The sequence below is a fragment of the Mus pahari genome, chromosome 13, assembly GCF_900095145.1.
Source record: "Mus pahari chromosome 13, PAHARI_EIJ_v1.1, whole genome shotgun sequence".
NCBI classification, from domain to species: domain Eukaryota; kingdom Metazoa; phylum Chordata; class Mammalia; order Rodentia; family Muridae; genus Mus; species Mus pahari.
Genome location: NC_034602.1, coordinates 44,959,198 through 44,973,733, shown reverse-complemented (window position 1 = coordinate 44,973,733; position 14,536 = coordinate 44,959,198). Strand labels below are relative to the sequence as shown.

The 14,536-nt window shown below is 39.4% G+C and overlaps 1 protein-coding gene across 1 annotated transcript in view; it reads right to left on the bottom strand.

Annotated features, from left to right (window-relative positions):
• The window catches only part of Anapc4 (anaphase promoting complex subunit 4), a 33,551-nt gene that overhangs the window by 8,325 nt on the left and 10,690 nt on the right, over positions 1-14,536 (bottom strand). The window contains exons 9-20 of the mRNA XM_021211370.1: positions 13,741-13,824; positions 12,489-12,575; positions 11,343-11,407; positions 10,380-10,422; positions 10,184-10,260; positions 8,432-8,532; positions 8,295-8,346; positions 3,641-3,696; positions 3,388-3,434; positions 2,413-2,469; positions 2,031-2,087; positions 67-160 (exon numbers count right to left, since the gene is read on the bottom strand). Coding sequence (XP_021067029.1) covers positions 67-160; positions 2,031-2,087; positions 2,413-2,469; positions 3,388-3,434; positions 3,641-3,696; positions 8,295-8,346; positions 8,432-8,532; positions 10,184-10,260; positions 10,380-10,422; positions 11,343-11,407; positions 12,489-12,575; positions 13,741-13,824 — 820 coding nt within the window. The remainder of the gene's footprint in view (positions 1-66; positions 161-2,030; positions 2,088-2,412; positions 2,470-3,387; positions 3,435-3,640; positions 3,697-8,294; positions 8,347-8,431; positions 8,533-10,183; positions 10,261-10,379; positions 10,423-11,342; positions 11,408-12,488; positions 12,576-13,740; positions 13,825-14,536) is intronic.

Sequence of the window (14,536 nt, the reverse complement as noted above, 5' to 3'; positions counted from 1 at the left end):
CCAGCTCAACGTCGACTGGTGACTAAGGATCTGGTCCCAGGTAACTACGAGGAAGTTCGTGAGTACCTTTCAGGTGGGTGCTGTTTTGGAGGAAGTCATACCACTGGTTTCCTTCTGTGTTAGGGGGTGATACAAGGTCGTCATCTTCATCTTTCAAATACTACAAGAATGGATCATTACAATTCAGAAAAGAATAAAGCTCACCAAATCACTTTTTTCTATTTAGAAAGTTACTGTGCTTTACTGCCAAATTTTCTGCAAGTCCACTGTTTAAAAAGTGAGGAGACAAAAGGCTGCTAAACGTCAAGAAAAGAAACTGTAAACAGTTGGAGGGTCGGAATGGTTACCATAGAGATCACAAACTGATTTTAAATAGTTATAAATTAAGTGCCAGCTAGCAATGTAACTAGCTGCTCCAAGAGTATGCCCACAGACCCCTGCAAGTCGTCAAGACACTCCAGGGATCCAACAGATCAACAGCAGTTCTGTAACAATGCAAACACCAGTCTCATGGCATTTGCACTGGTGGTGGGAAAAGTGAATCAAGGTGGCTGCCCAGAAGAGAAGGGCACCCCAGCCACCATATGGTCTTAGTTTTGTTTATCTTTAAAAGAGCCTTTAAAGTATTTATTTTATTAAATCTCAACCTCTGAGTATAGATCTTGAACATTCTGTGTGGCAGAATGGGAAGAAGGCACATGACACTTTGTAGCACACCAAATAGGAGAGTTATCCTAAGGAGAGGCACTTACACAAGTATTTTAGTTTTACCTAAGACAAGGCACTTTTAAAGATTTGGATTGCATTTTTACTTGAAAACGTGACTGGAGGAAAAACTGTAATTATTCATCTTGGATTTTAGGAAGATGTTTTCTGGAAAATAATATAAGCCTGTCACTTAGCCCAAGATATTTCATGCCAATGTAACTCTAACCTTCCAGCTAGGGGTGATGGTCCAGACTTATGATCCCAGCAGAGAGACTGCGGGCAGGTTCAAGCTTTGTGAGAGCTCTCAGTAAAGAAACAAACTTTAAAGCAAGAATTAAAAGTTTAGAAACTGCACCTGCCATTGCTATGCCTGACAGCTTCACAGGATTAGAGTTCTCTGAGTAGGCTAGTGACTAACAAAGTGTACCTTCTGCACAGATCTGCAATAAGATACTAACACCTAGGAGATAGAGCTATGATCTAACAGAACCAATCTTTGCCAAAAAATTAAAAAAAAAAAAATACCCACCAGATTTTTCAAAGCCACACATGGATAAAAGATTATTCTCCATGTAAGAAAATGGACAGATTTAGGGTTCAAGCAATGGAGAGTTCACTGACAGAATCTCAGAGTCCACACTAAAACTAACTTCTGAGAAGCCACCATCACACTGCTGTCCCTTCCAAGAAAAAGCATGTGTGAGTCCAGATATCTTTGAATTGTATCAACCAAATCAGCCTATCAAAGCAGAGACTGTGGACACCGAGGGAAACTGGGGGCCTAAACTGCCTTCTACTAGCTGGACAGCAGAGGCTTGCTAACATAGAAAGGAATGCCAGGCCACTGAAATTTTCCATTAAAACATAACAAGAAGTGGATTATTTTTAATTACTAAATGAATAACTACTTTTTTACACTAACAATAGTATCCACATGTGACAGTTAACACTTGACTTAAAGTGTTTGGGGTTCTCAATAACTGTTAGAATATAAAAGGGTTCAAGTCTCAAATATTTAAGTAACATCTTTGGTCATCAAATATTTAAGTAACATCTTTGGTCATCTTACTAAAAAGGCAGACCTACAATATATTTGAATATTAAATTCCTAAACTTTGGACAATATAGAATAATACTAAGTTTTTAAAATTTTTAATTGAAATATAGTATCATTTCATCCCTTCCCCTTTTCTCCCCCCAATCCCTCCTATTATGCCCCTTCTCTCTAGCTTTACCTATGCACCACATCCAACTCCCTTTCAAATTAACAGTATTCAGTTTAAAAGTTCTTAAAATCAAAAACTTTAACCTAATGTCCATACCTGACCAACTCTTTCAACATTGAAGTATTTTCCTTTCCTATTATAAAGGTCTGGAGCCTGCAGGATAAATACAGATTAGTTGTAAAATTAACTTAAATCTTAAATTTAAACAAAAAATATGTATTTTTTTTAAGAAAGCTGTTGTTGCAGCTACTCAAAGATTGTGAGATATTCACAAAGAGAAGCAGAGTTTTCTAAGGAAGTACAGGTACTGATTAGTTCAATAGTTTGGTTTTTGTTTTTTTTTGNTTTTTTTGTTTTGTTTTGTTTTTTAAAGTAATTGCTAAGGTCTTCAACTAAATTATTTACATGCAATTACCTTTTTACCACACAGAGGGTTAACAAAAGTATTCTCAGAACTATAGAAATACAAATCTCTTACCTCATTGAAATGTTCAGTGAGGAATTCAGCAACAAATGTGATATCCTTCTGAGTCATCTGTAACCAAATGGGACAAGAAAACCAATCAAACCAAGAAAGCGCCCCAGGGGTCCGCAGAAGAGGCAGTTCAGACAGGGGGGCTAGGGCAGCCCACTGGAGACCCTGCCCTCACTCCACAGGCCCCGGCGAGGCCACGGACACCTAGCACAGTCCTGACAACTAAAACTACGTCTACCAAGCTTTGATTTAGGTGCCAGTCCTTTGCAGGAAAATAAACAAGCATTTAAGACTTACGGAGGTTTAAGTAGAGACTAAACGGATGCTTTGTCACAACTTTATGATACAGATATTATAGGTAGCTATAATAATGTGGTGTAAGAATTTAAAAGAGGCCAGGCGTGGTGGTGCACGCCTTTAATCTCAGCACTCGGGAGGCAGAGGCAGGCGGATTTCTGAGTTCGAGGCCAGCCTGGTCTACAAAGTGAGTTCCAGGACAGAGCCAGGGCTACACAGAGAAACCCTGTCTTGAAAACAAAACAAAACAAAAAAACCACACACAAAAAGCAAAAAAGTAACAAGAAACAAGACTAGCTAGTAACTATACGAAAGTACCATAAGCCCAGCAATGCTGAGCTCAGCCAGAAACAGCCGACACAGGAGAAACAGCAGGTGTCACTAGTGGTCCATGGGGCATTGCCTCTGGGACGCCACATACACAACATCCAGGGACTTCAGAATCCCTTACATAAGATGGTCGGGTCCATAACCTAAACACCACCTCCTGTACGTGTATATTACTTATAACCCTAACAGAATGGAAATGCTGTGTAGGCATACTTGATTACAGTACTCTGCAGGGAAGGGCGAGAAAAAGTAGCCTCCAACTGCTCAGTGCTGCCTCTAGAGAGTGCTCATGTGTCCACACATCATGTGTCCACACATGCAGGGACATGCTGCCCACGTTCCCATCACTACCTTGTTCAGCTCAGGAAGCACGTGGTCCTCTGTCATTCTCAGCATTGCTGGAAAGAAAAGGGTTTTAGAAAATTATCCGTAAAGGTCATTAGAAGCAATTTTTATTACAGATACTTTTCAAAGGTTAAATGTGCTATACTGGACTAAACCTCTCATTTTGAAGAGTTTCTTTTCACTAAGAGAAACATTTTTCTCCCCCCAAAAATTAAATAGTAAAGATTTTAAAATGAGTTTATATTATCATTCAACTTACCTACATACAGCCACCGAAAAAATGCCTTGAAGTTTTTCATACTACTGTCTATAACTCTAAAAAGGTAAAAAATAAATGAGAGAGAAGATTATCATGTGCAGTTCATATATCATTGCTTGACTATCATGAGAAATAATACACCTTACTGCTATATTCTTTTTTCCCTGTCTGGATGACACTTAAAACACCTGGAACAGACGGTTATACAAATCAAACACAACCCTAAAATTATTTTTTAAAAATCAAAGTAGTTCTTAAAAGAAAAGAGAAGAGAAAAAGAAAAAAAGAAGAGAAAGAGGCTGCTAACTTAGACTGTAACTGGGTCAAAGGCCTTGCTACAAGCTGGACAACAGTCTTTCTTCAGTATTTACAAACAAATCAGAAAAAATTCGTTTTCAATATTATTTCAGTTTAAAAATATTATTGGTCAATATTAACTCCAAAAGGAAATCTTTATTACAAAATTGTATAAGGTCACCACCTCCAACATCAGTAGACATGCTAAGGTTAGTTTTGATTTTGACAATAAATCTCTTAAAAAAATGAAATTTCCCTGGGCACTGCATACATGTACCTCCAAATTTAGTACTGTACATCTTTATCTTAAGAAACCACTTCTAAACTCCTTAGGCTTACATCTATGAGGTAATTACCCCAAGCAAGTAACACTGGGACCTTTCCTTCCTGGCTTTCCAACGCTCACCCAGAACTATGGTGCACATCAGCTCTGCAAAGTGAATTAGCATCAGTGATGGTTAGTGCTAGCCATCAGCTAGACACAATATAGAAGCACTAGCAAGAGTCTAACAAGGGAGCCTCTACAGGCTCAAACAGGCCTTCAGGCTTGTCTGTGGGGGACTGCCTTGATTGTGTTAACCAATGTGGGAAGACATAGCCTACTATGGGCAACATCATTCCCTGGGTTGGAGTCCTAGGCCTCACAGGAGTGGAAGGTGAGTAGCAAGCACGTGTGCATTCAATTCTCTCTACTCCTGAATGTGGATGTAATGTAACTAGCTATTTTAAGTTCCTGCTGCCTTGACTTGTCTGTTACAATGAACTGTGACATGAGCCTTTCTCCCTCAATCTGCTTTTTAAAAAGTCAGGGTATTTTATGACAGCAGGAATTAAAACTAAGCCAGTATCTTACTTTTCTCTATAAAGGTATTTGATAGAAGATTGTAACGTTTCTCACAAGTTACCAAGGGATGTAACAAAAACTTTTTTATCAACAATAAAAACAAGAAGTTTCTTTGTGCCTTTTCTAAAAGCTTTCCACCCCAGGCAATCAGCCTAACACCAAAATGCTCATTGCCTCGGTTTCTCCATCTGTAAGCCAGTATAACAATGCTGCAATTTACTTACTTGAAAAAAAAACAAACAAACAAACAAAAAAAACAAGTAATTTAACTGCCTTCAATTTGTATTAAAAGGCAATGACAGACAGCTTAGTATTTTAAATGTGCTCTCAGCCAATGTGGTGAACCACAAAATACTTCATGGGAAGAAAAGCAATGCTAGAAGGCTTATAAACTCACAAAAAGAGAAAAATGAAAACAAATTCAAAACACCAAGGACTGGTGAGAGCAGGGCTCAGCAGCAGAGGTCAAGTGCAGGTGGAGCACAGAGTTGGGGCCAGCAAAGCCCAGAGAAACCACGAGCAGGAGTGAGAAGCAGCTCAGACTTAAAGACATGACAACTAACGCATGCCACCTCAACTGCACTCAATGCATGAGGCGTTCTTGCAATGCTGCAATCCAAAGTGAACTGTAGACTAAAGTCCTGCATCTCTGGTATGAAGGAAAGTAACCATAGTCTTAGAAAATACATGCAAATGTCTTCTAAGGAAAAGGCACAAAATACACTCTCACGTGTTTACAAAGAATAAGCACTGGTTAGGATATAAGAAATATAGTAAAATAATTAAAGATGGACAAGTTAAAGAAAAAGCCATACCTGTTAAGAGTCCGCCCTTGCCTAACTACAATCTATTCTCAACATTAACAGCAACGGGTCCTTAAAAACCAAGTATTACACTGTGGCTGCCAATTGTCCAAGGGCCTCTACTACACCCAAAGAAAAACTCTGTGCCTTCTACATTGCCTGTGGGTTTTAGCCCAACTTCCCTTGCTCCTCTCAATTTGATCCACTGCCTGTGCTTATTCAATACACTTCAGCTACACCGCCTCTTGAAGTTCCTTGACCATGCCAAAGATGTTCCAAATGTCAACAGGACTCCCTCCCCCCCTTCCTACCTACCCCTAACTTCATCTTTTCTGTTAGGCCTTTCTTGACTCTGCATTTGTCCTTCATCCTGAAGGGGACTTAGTTAAAGGACCCCTCTTCCACACCAGCTGTGAGTGTTTCAGTGAGAATGGCCCCCACAGGTTCATGTTTGAATACTTGGTTCCCACTTGGTGGAAATGTTTGGGAAAATTTAAATGGTATGGCCTTGTTGGAGTTTGTCACTGGGGTTAGGATTTGAGGTTTCAAGACTCCTGCCATTCTAAACACGCTTCCTGCTTTCAGATCAAGATGTGTGTGCTCTCAGCTACTCCTCCTGCCTTCACTCGCCCTTCACGGGCTCTAGCCCTCTGGAACCATGAGCCCAATTAAACTCTTTCTTTCTTAAGTGGCTTTGGTCATGGTATTTTATCATATAAACAGAAAATCAACAAAAATATCAGGATATCCATACCTAAGGATGTGTAGTGTCTGCATATGAGTGATCATCTCTAGACGAGCTACAAGGTCTAAGAAAAGGTAAACAAATACTGTGTAAATAGCTAGCAGCCCTCCTGTATTATTTAGGGAATCATGGCAAGGGAAAAAACTCTGTACGTATATGATAAAGATACAACGTCCTTTCCTAAATATTTTGACCTGCAGTTGGTTGGATGTGTGCAAATGGAATCCATGTATACATGGGGATCTTTGCATTACCATACCTCACACCCTCTGCCTGGTTTTTCTCATTTCTACATATAACTACTGACCCATATTTACTTCAATTACCCATTGGTTTATTGCCTGTCTCACCATATTATAATCAAAGCTTCATTATAATCAAAAAAGAGCAGAGAATTTTATAAGTTTTGGTCAACGTTATATACTCAATTTCTAGTTCTTTAAAACACAGCTTAAGAATTCAGAGTGAAAGATACACCCATAATCATAGTACTTGGGAGACAGAAGGAGTAACATCACCAGTTCAAGACCAGCCTGAGCTACATAGGGTGTTCAAGGTCAATCCAGGATATATAAGACCCTATCTTAAAAAAAAAAAAGCGAAACCAAAACATACGAAAGTGTTCAATGTGACATTTGAGTGTGTAGCAGTATTAAGCCAAAAATTTTAGGAAACATTGAGAAAAAAAAAAGAAAGAAAACAAAACTCCATCAAGTCCACTATCTGTCCAGATAGATTTCTACAAGAAAATTTCAGTTAATAAGGGAAAAAAGAGAAATCACTAGAATAAGTTAACAGGATTAAAGCTGGGGGTTTCTGTTGTTTGTTTTTGGTTTTTTTGAGACAGGGTTTTTCTGTGTAGCTTTGGCTGTCCTGGAATTTGATCTGTAGACCAGGCTGGCCTTAAATTCAGAAATCTGCCTGCCTCCACCTGTCAAGTTCTAGGATTAAAGGCATTTGGCATCACCACCCAATTTTAGGGTGTCTGTCAGGTTCTAAGATTAAAGTTTTGATAGCTCTTTAAAATCAGAACAAGAACAGAAAGACCCACACCTAGAATTGCTACTTCAAGATGTCAAGGATTAAGACTAATGTTTGTTAGAAGTGAAATTTAAAAATACACTTCAAAGCCATCAGAAAGCAAGTAACTACCAACCAGCAATAAAAAACTCCTAAATGTAATGGAGCAATGCTTTGAAAGTTCTAGGAGAAATTATTTCTTCAGATCCTAAGTCCCACCAAAACCATCAATTTTATATGAGGGTAAGAAAGTATTGGGGACATTTACCTTCAACATCTGCTTTCTGAGTGAGCTACTTTAGAATATGCTATCCTGAAAGTCCTAGCCTAATGCAGGAAAGCAAGACAGACAGTGTCTCTATAAACAGCTAGACAGGGAAGCGAAGCACAAAGCACAGAAGGAGCAGGTGCAGGGTGAAGGGACAATCTGTGGGGCAGAGGATGGCTCGGATGGATAGTGCATCACCCTTCAGAAAGAGAAGCCAGGGAAAGGTGTGCTAGAGAGGACAGTGCATGACAACAAGAGAATCTAAGGGGCAGGGAAGGCGGGGAGCACACAACACTGTGGCTGCAGCATTTGGAAGGCTGAAAGTTTCAGGCCAGCCTGGGAACACAGGGAGTCCCTTACACAACACAACACAACATAACGCAATAAGACAAGGCCAACAGTGTTCAGGAAAATCAAGACAAAAAATAAATAAAACAAAACTGGTAGGTACAAGAAATAAAATAAGCTTTTAGGAGAATAAAGAAAGTAAACAGAAAGAGACACAGGAGTTAGAACAAGGATGAAGATGGAGAGACCAGGAAATAAAGTTTTTCATTAAATGATCTGTGTGCTACTGACATATTCTTATAAAAAATTTTTCTTAAGAGATTCAGGTTCTTATTTAAGTAAAAAGGAAATACTCTCATAGCCACACTCCTGGTTAGCACATGACTTACTGGAGAAGTTCGTTTGCTTTGAGGATAAAAGAACCCACAGCAGTAATAGCATCTAAAGAAAAACAGACAAAAAAAGGGTCACCTGTTGAGTAAGTGAACTGTATCTAGTATAGTCTATGGAGAAATTCAATCAATACCTTCAATGCCTGCAGCATCCAGTCCTAGAGGTTCGTATTTTTGCTTCCATGAAGCCATTCCTTTAAGTTCACTCAAATGATACAGTAAAGACTCAGAGCCACTAGCAAAAGAGCAGAGATAAGTACCATTACTATCATCAAGGTGGTAGTCAATAATCACTTGCTGATTTCAGAAAACCAAGCAAATCTTAATAATCTTTCCACAGAAAAGATTTACCAAACTATTTCGAAGAACTAGAAGAATCATTTGTCCATCATGACAACTGAAATGAAAACACACGACTACCAGATTAGATTCTCTATCACGGTGAGACTGCATGCAGGGCTTGTCGAGCTCTCTACCCACTGAGCTGCGCCTCCAGTTCTAACCCTGGCGCTTGACCATGTGGACATGTGTTCAACAATAGACACTTCTGTTTAAAGGACAGGCTCTTACTACATAGCCCTGACTGGCCTAGAACTGTGCATACCAGGCTGGCTTCCAGTTCACAGAAATCCACCTGCTTGTAACTACATCCTGGGTGCTGGGAATAAAGACGTAAGACACCAGCCTGTCCTCACAGATTTTTAAGCTCTGACTTCATGTCAGATACCAGGTACTGGGGACATAGTGGGAAATAATGGTAAGGTCCTCGAAGCATTTAGTGCAATAGGGGAGTTAGTTACAACCAGTCATGCAGTACATCTTCCTAACTAACTACCCTAAGGGCCTTGAGGGAAATGCACAGGTGAAATAGAAGACCCAGATCTACTCCAGGAACTGCTGAAGGCTTCTCTGAAGACTCAAAGAGCTGAAGAACTCAGGTAAAGAGAAGATGAGAGTGTTCCAAAAAGAAAGGAAGGTTATGTAAGTCCTTGGGTGAACTGGGGATATAACTCAATAGCAGAGTTTGTTTACGCAACATGCCCAAGACCCTACATTCCATTCCCAGCATCATTATTAATAAATGAACAAATAAATCAAAGATATTTATTTAAAAAAAAATAGGGTAGGGAAGAGAAAAAAAAGCCTTGAGTGGAAGATACAATATCAAGCTTGGGAAACCAAAAGGTACCTAGCATGGGTAAAGTAGAAGCAAACATGCTCAAGGCCTTGATAAAAGCAAAGGTACTGCAAGTTTTTAAGTAACAATCCACTCGGTGGGGAAAGTGAAGTAGACAGACACAGTGCAGTATGGAACAGACCAAAGCAGAAGGTACTCAGTGAGCTCAGGGGACTGTGGGTATTTCTAGAAACCCAGCATAAGAGTTGTCAAAATACAAACCAAACACTCAGCAGTCACTTACAAACTGCTTCACTCAAGTTGCTGTGCACAGAAACAGCAGGAGACCTGGAAAACCCAGGCACGAGCCTTGGCCTAGTACTGAGAAACACTGGGCCAGCCACATAGCTAACTCTTGTGTGAAACCAAGATGACAAGAACAAACTGCCAAGATATTAAATGAAAAAATATGTAAAATATTAGAAGCTATGTGGCTTATTTTAGAGTTAAATAAGAAAGAAAAAAACCCCAAATATTCAAAAAGTCCAGCCTGGTTAAAAGAATTAGAAAACTATTTTCACAAAAAAAAAAAAAAATTGTCATTACCGACTTCAATCTTGGGTATGCCAAGTTCCCTAAAATACCAATGCAAATAGCTAGAAAAGGCTTGAAAAGACAATGTCAAACAGTGGAGAGAAGGAAGCAGAAATATGACCAATGCCGTGTATGTATGAATGCAGTATCAAAAAATTCTACATCACTTCCATACCTCTGTAAGTGACTTATAACCAGTTTTTGTATACTGGAATATGATGACTCTATAGACTGGCCAAGCTTTTTTAAGCCCTAATTAAGAGAAGAAAATACATTTAGCATGTAACTATGATACTATTATGTCATTCCCCAAAAAGACCACTATTAAAAATGTGTTCACAGCCATTTAAACATAGAGACTTTAACAGCACCTTCACTGTTAACTGGTTCATCAGGAGAGTCTGAAGTTCAGCACTGCAACAAAAAAGAAAGCATTTTAGTAATCTTTCCATTCAAACTCTGAATGTGCCATTTAAAACCTAAATTTCAAAGTACAAACAGGATTTTGGAACAAAATAATCATGAAGAAATAGCACCAGTCAAATGAGGATTGTGTTTATCCATAGAGACAGAAATGTCACAGTAAAATCCAGAATAAACGAATTATACACTTCTAAACATCAAGAAGGGATTACTAATTAGTACCCTGGGTAGTTATTTACCCAAGGTGTCAGAAGAAAAAGATTATCTTGGCTACATAAAAGTTCTGAAACCGGGCAGTGGTGGTGCACACCTTTAATCCCAGCACTCAGGAGGCAGAGGCAGGCAGATTTCTGAGTTCGAGGCCAGTCTGGTCTACAGAGTGAGTTCCAGGACAGCCAGGGCTACACAGAGAAACCCTGTCTGGAAAGAAAAAAAGCAAAAACCAAAAAACAGAGAAACCCTGTCTTGAAAAACAAAACAAAACAAAACAAAACAAAAAAAGTTCTGGAACTTTTATACATCCAATATACATATGCACATTCATACTTATATATACATACAAAATGATCACATGTATATAAAAAGTTCATAGAAAATCCCAAAAACTAGTCGGGCAGTAGTGGCGCACACCTTTAATCCCAGCACTTGGGAGGCAGAGGCAGGTGGATTTCTGAGTTCGAGGTCAGCCTGGTCTACAAAGAGAAACCCTGTCTCGAAAAAAAAAAAAAAAAAAAAAAAAACAACAACAACAACAACAAAATCCCAAAAACGGACATACTTTTTTGGGAGGAGAGGTCTTCTACCAGAATTTTATATTTTATCTTTATAAAGGAAATAACTACCTTTGAAATAATTACTGTCAAGAGAAGATGGGAGAGAAAGTCAAATTGAGATCACCTACGTGCACTCACCTGGCTTTCCCCCACAGCAGTAAGTGCATGAACTCGTCCTGCACTGATGTGGTTGTAGTTTTTTCCTAGATAAAATTTTAAAAATACATATTTTATATTCATAAATATAATATATTTATCTATGTATATTATATTTATATTATAATAAACATAAGCATATTTGTTCAAATTTATAGAGACATAATTTTAGTACAGCTCCACCCAGCTGTACCCAAGGGGAAACAAAAAGTCTGCCCCGGTCGGTGTGTGGCTTGTCCCCAGGCTTACCCTCACTGACACTGCCATGGTAGACTCTTTAAGTAGAAGCTGAGGGTGGAAGGCGGTAAGTCAGTGAGAAGAAATGAAGTCGACACTCTGGGGACACTGGTTAGTTCTTCTAAGAGTGCTTGTTAGAAAGAGACTACCCACCCACACCGCCTGGCTTCCTGTGTCAGTGTGACCCCTATTAAACATGCTCTTGTCACGATGCCACCTGGCATGAACCCTTCTCAACAGATAGAAAACAAATGATGCTACATAACCCTCAACTGTCAGAATCTAAAACTAAGAGCTAAAAAAAATTCCTTCTTGATATATTACAAGCCACTGTAACAGAAAACTAATACATTCTTTTCACACCCTGCCCCTAAAAACTAAGGTTGTACTGAACCATCTAAAACAAAAATCTTAGCATTTTGCAAATCAAAACTAATTTTTTCTTTTAAGACTTTATTTTAAAGTGTGTGTGTGTGTGTGTGTGTGTGTGTGTGTGTGTGTGTGTGTGCGCGCGCGCGCGCGCGCGCGCACACATACGAATAGAGGTATAACAGGTATCCACAAAGGCTAAGGACATCAGATCCCTCTAAAGCTATAATTGCAGTTGGATGTGAGCCAACCAATTCAAACGTGGGCCCTCCACAAGGGCAGCAAATGCTCTGAACTACTTGGGCATCTCTCTGGCCTGCCACCTTTTCTTTAGACATAGTCTCATCCTGTAGCCCACATCAACCTTGAATTTGTGGCAAACTTTCTGTCTTGTCTCTTCCAGTGTTGGGATTACAAAGTGAGCCACTCTGCCCAGTTCTGACCCTCATATATCTCATAAAGTAACTACAGACAGAATGAGCTCAGTATCAGCACAGGGAATTTCAGTTATCAGTACATTACCTGTACAAACTTAGTGAGACGGGAGTCCATCTGCATCAGAATTTCTTCCCATGCTTCACACATACATGTCAGTGACAGATTTATATACTATTAACAAAAAGAAAAGTACAGTAAAAAATACCAAAAGAACATGCTATCGCATTCTTCTTTGGCAGAATTTACTTTCAACTTCTCTTCTAACTCAATAAAGCTATAGGAAAAAAGAAATACATGACTAAGCTTTGGTAATCACTTAATTAAGAAACTGAATTATCCAGTGATTGTTACAAATTTACAATGACACATTCCCAAGTTTGTCTTTGGGAATATGTGATGATGTTGCTTTGTTTAGGTACTCAACTGTCAGACAAGATCCCTAAGAAAAAACAAACCTCTAGAAATCTTTAACATCAAGCAAAATAAAGACTGAGGTAAAGCAAACAAAAGGTCAGTACTTCTTTGTAGGTGCTCAGTCAGGGAAAACAGTCTAGCCTGGGCCATGCCTTGTTCTAACAGAACACAGCAGAAATAGCAACTTGAGCTCAAGGCCTCCAAGTCTTTGCACCGTAGACTCACACTGTTGAGACCATGTGAATGCTCGCAGGCAAGCAGGCTAGAGGATGAGGGAGGTGGAGCAGACACAAAGCCGCTCCAGCCTTGGAACACGTATGTGTTTGCATAGCGAGTTTCTTTAAGGTGAGCTACTCCAGGCACAGATCAACAGAACGTTGTGGATCAGCTCAGCCAAACTGCTCGAGTACAGAACCATGGACTAACTTAGGATGGATTTACTATGAAAAAAGCTGAGTTATACAAATATTCTCTTTCTCTTTAAAGAGTTACTTATTCATTGTATGTATGTGAGTGCATGGTCACTATCTTCAGACACACTACAAGAAGACATTGAATCCCAATATAAATGGTTGTGAGCCACCATCGAACTCAGATCCTCTGGAAGAGCAGTCAGTTCTCTTAAATGCTGAGCCATCCTTCCAGCCCATGAAGATACTTTTTGCACAATAGTTTTTCTATAAAAAAATTTTAAGTTACATTCTCATTATAAATAGTTTAGGAGATTTATAGGATTCCCCCCCCCCCTTTTTTGGAGGCAGTTAACAGGGCTAGACATGAGATTCTCAATTAAATTTTTGCTTTCACTTTAATAAGTATTATAAGATTAGTTTATAGCACTCCTATTGCAGGTAGCTTTACAGCATGAACTTTCGATAGTTTTTCTTTATAAAACTTCCAGTAAAGGGCTATGGATGCATACCTGTAAGAGAGCTGAAATGTGAGTAAACTTTCTGGCCATCCGAGTTACTTCAGGTAAGAAGGAATACAGCAGATTGGTTTCAAGCTACAAAATAAAATAATAAATAAAATGACTCACGGGAGCATTTACTTCTTTTGAAGACAAATTATTCATATCCGATTAAAAACAATCCCTTAGCTTAAAAAGTCTTTATCTAAATATATGCCAGAAAAACTTAAGAGTTCTGTCCCTTGAGTGTGGAAACCAGTAGGTGACTACCTCAGGATTTCCAACTGGGGCACAACTCTGAGTCATTCCTCCCTTCCTTGTAGCTACAAATGCAGTAATCTATAGCACCATTATGACAACATTTAAAAACAACCACAGACTAATGTTAAAAACTTAGTGCAAGTAAAAAGAACTAAAGGCTATGGATTAATACATGACTATCAGTTAGTATGAGTCATATTTCAATAAGAATGTCATTGTCCATTCTGTCTGGCTTTGGTACAAATCTGTAATCACAGCATTTGGAAGGTGCAGGCAGGAAGAGGAAGAGGAGGAGAAGAGGAGGAGGAGAAGGTATAGGCAGGAGGAGGAGGAGGAGGAGGTATAGGCAGGAGGAGGAGGACGAGGAAGAGAGGAAGAGGAGGAGGTATAGGCAGGAGGAGGAGGAGGAGGAGGAGGAGGTATAGTCAGGAGAAGGAGAAGGAGGAGGAGGTATAGGCAGGAGAAGGAGGAGGAGGTATAGGCAGGAGAAGGAGAAGGAGGAGGAGGAGGAGGAGGTATAGGCAGGAGAAGGAGGAAGAGGAGGAGG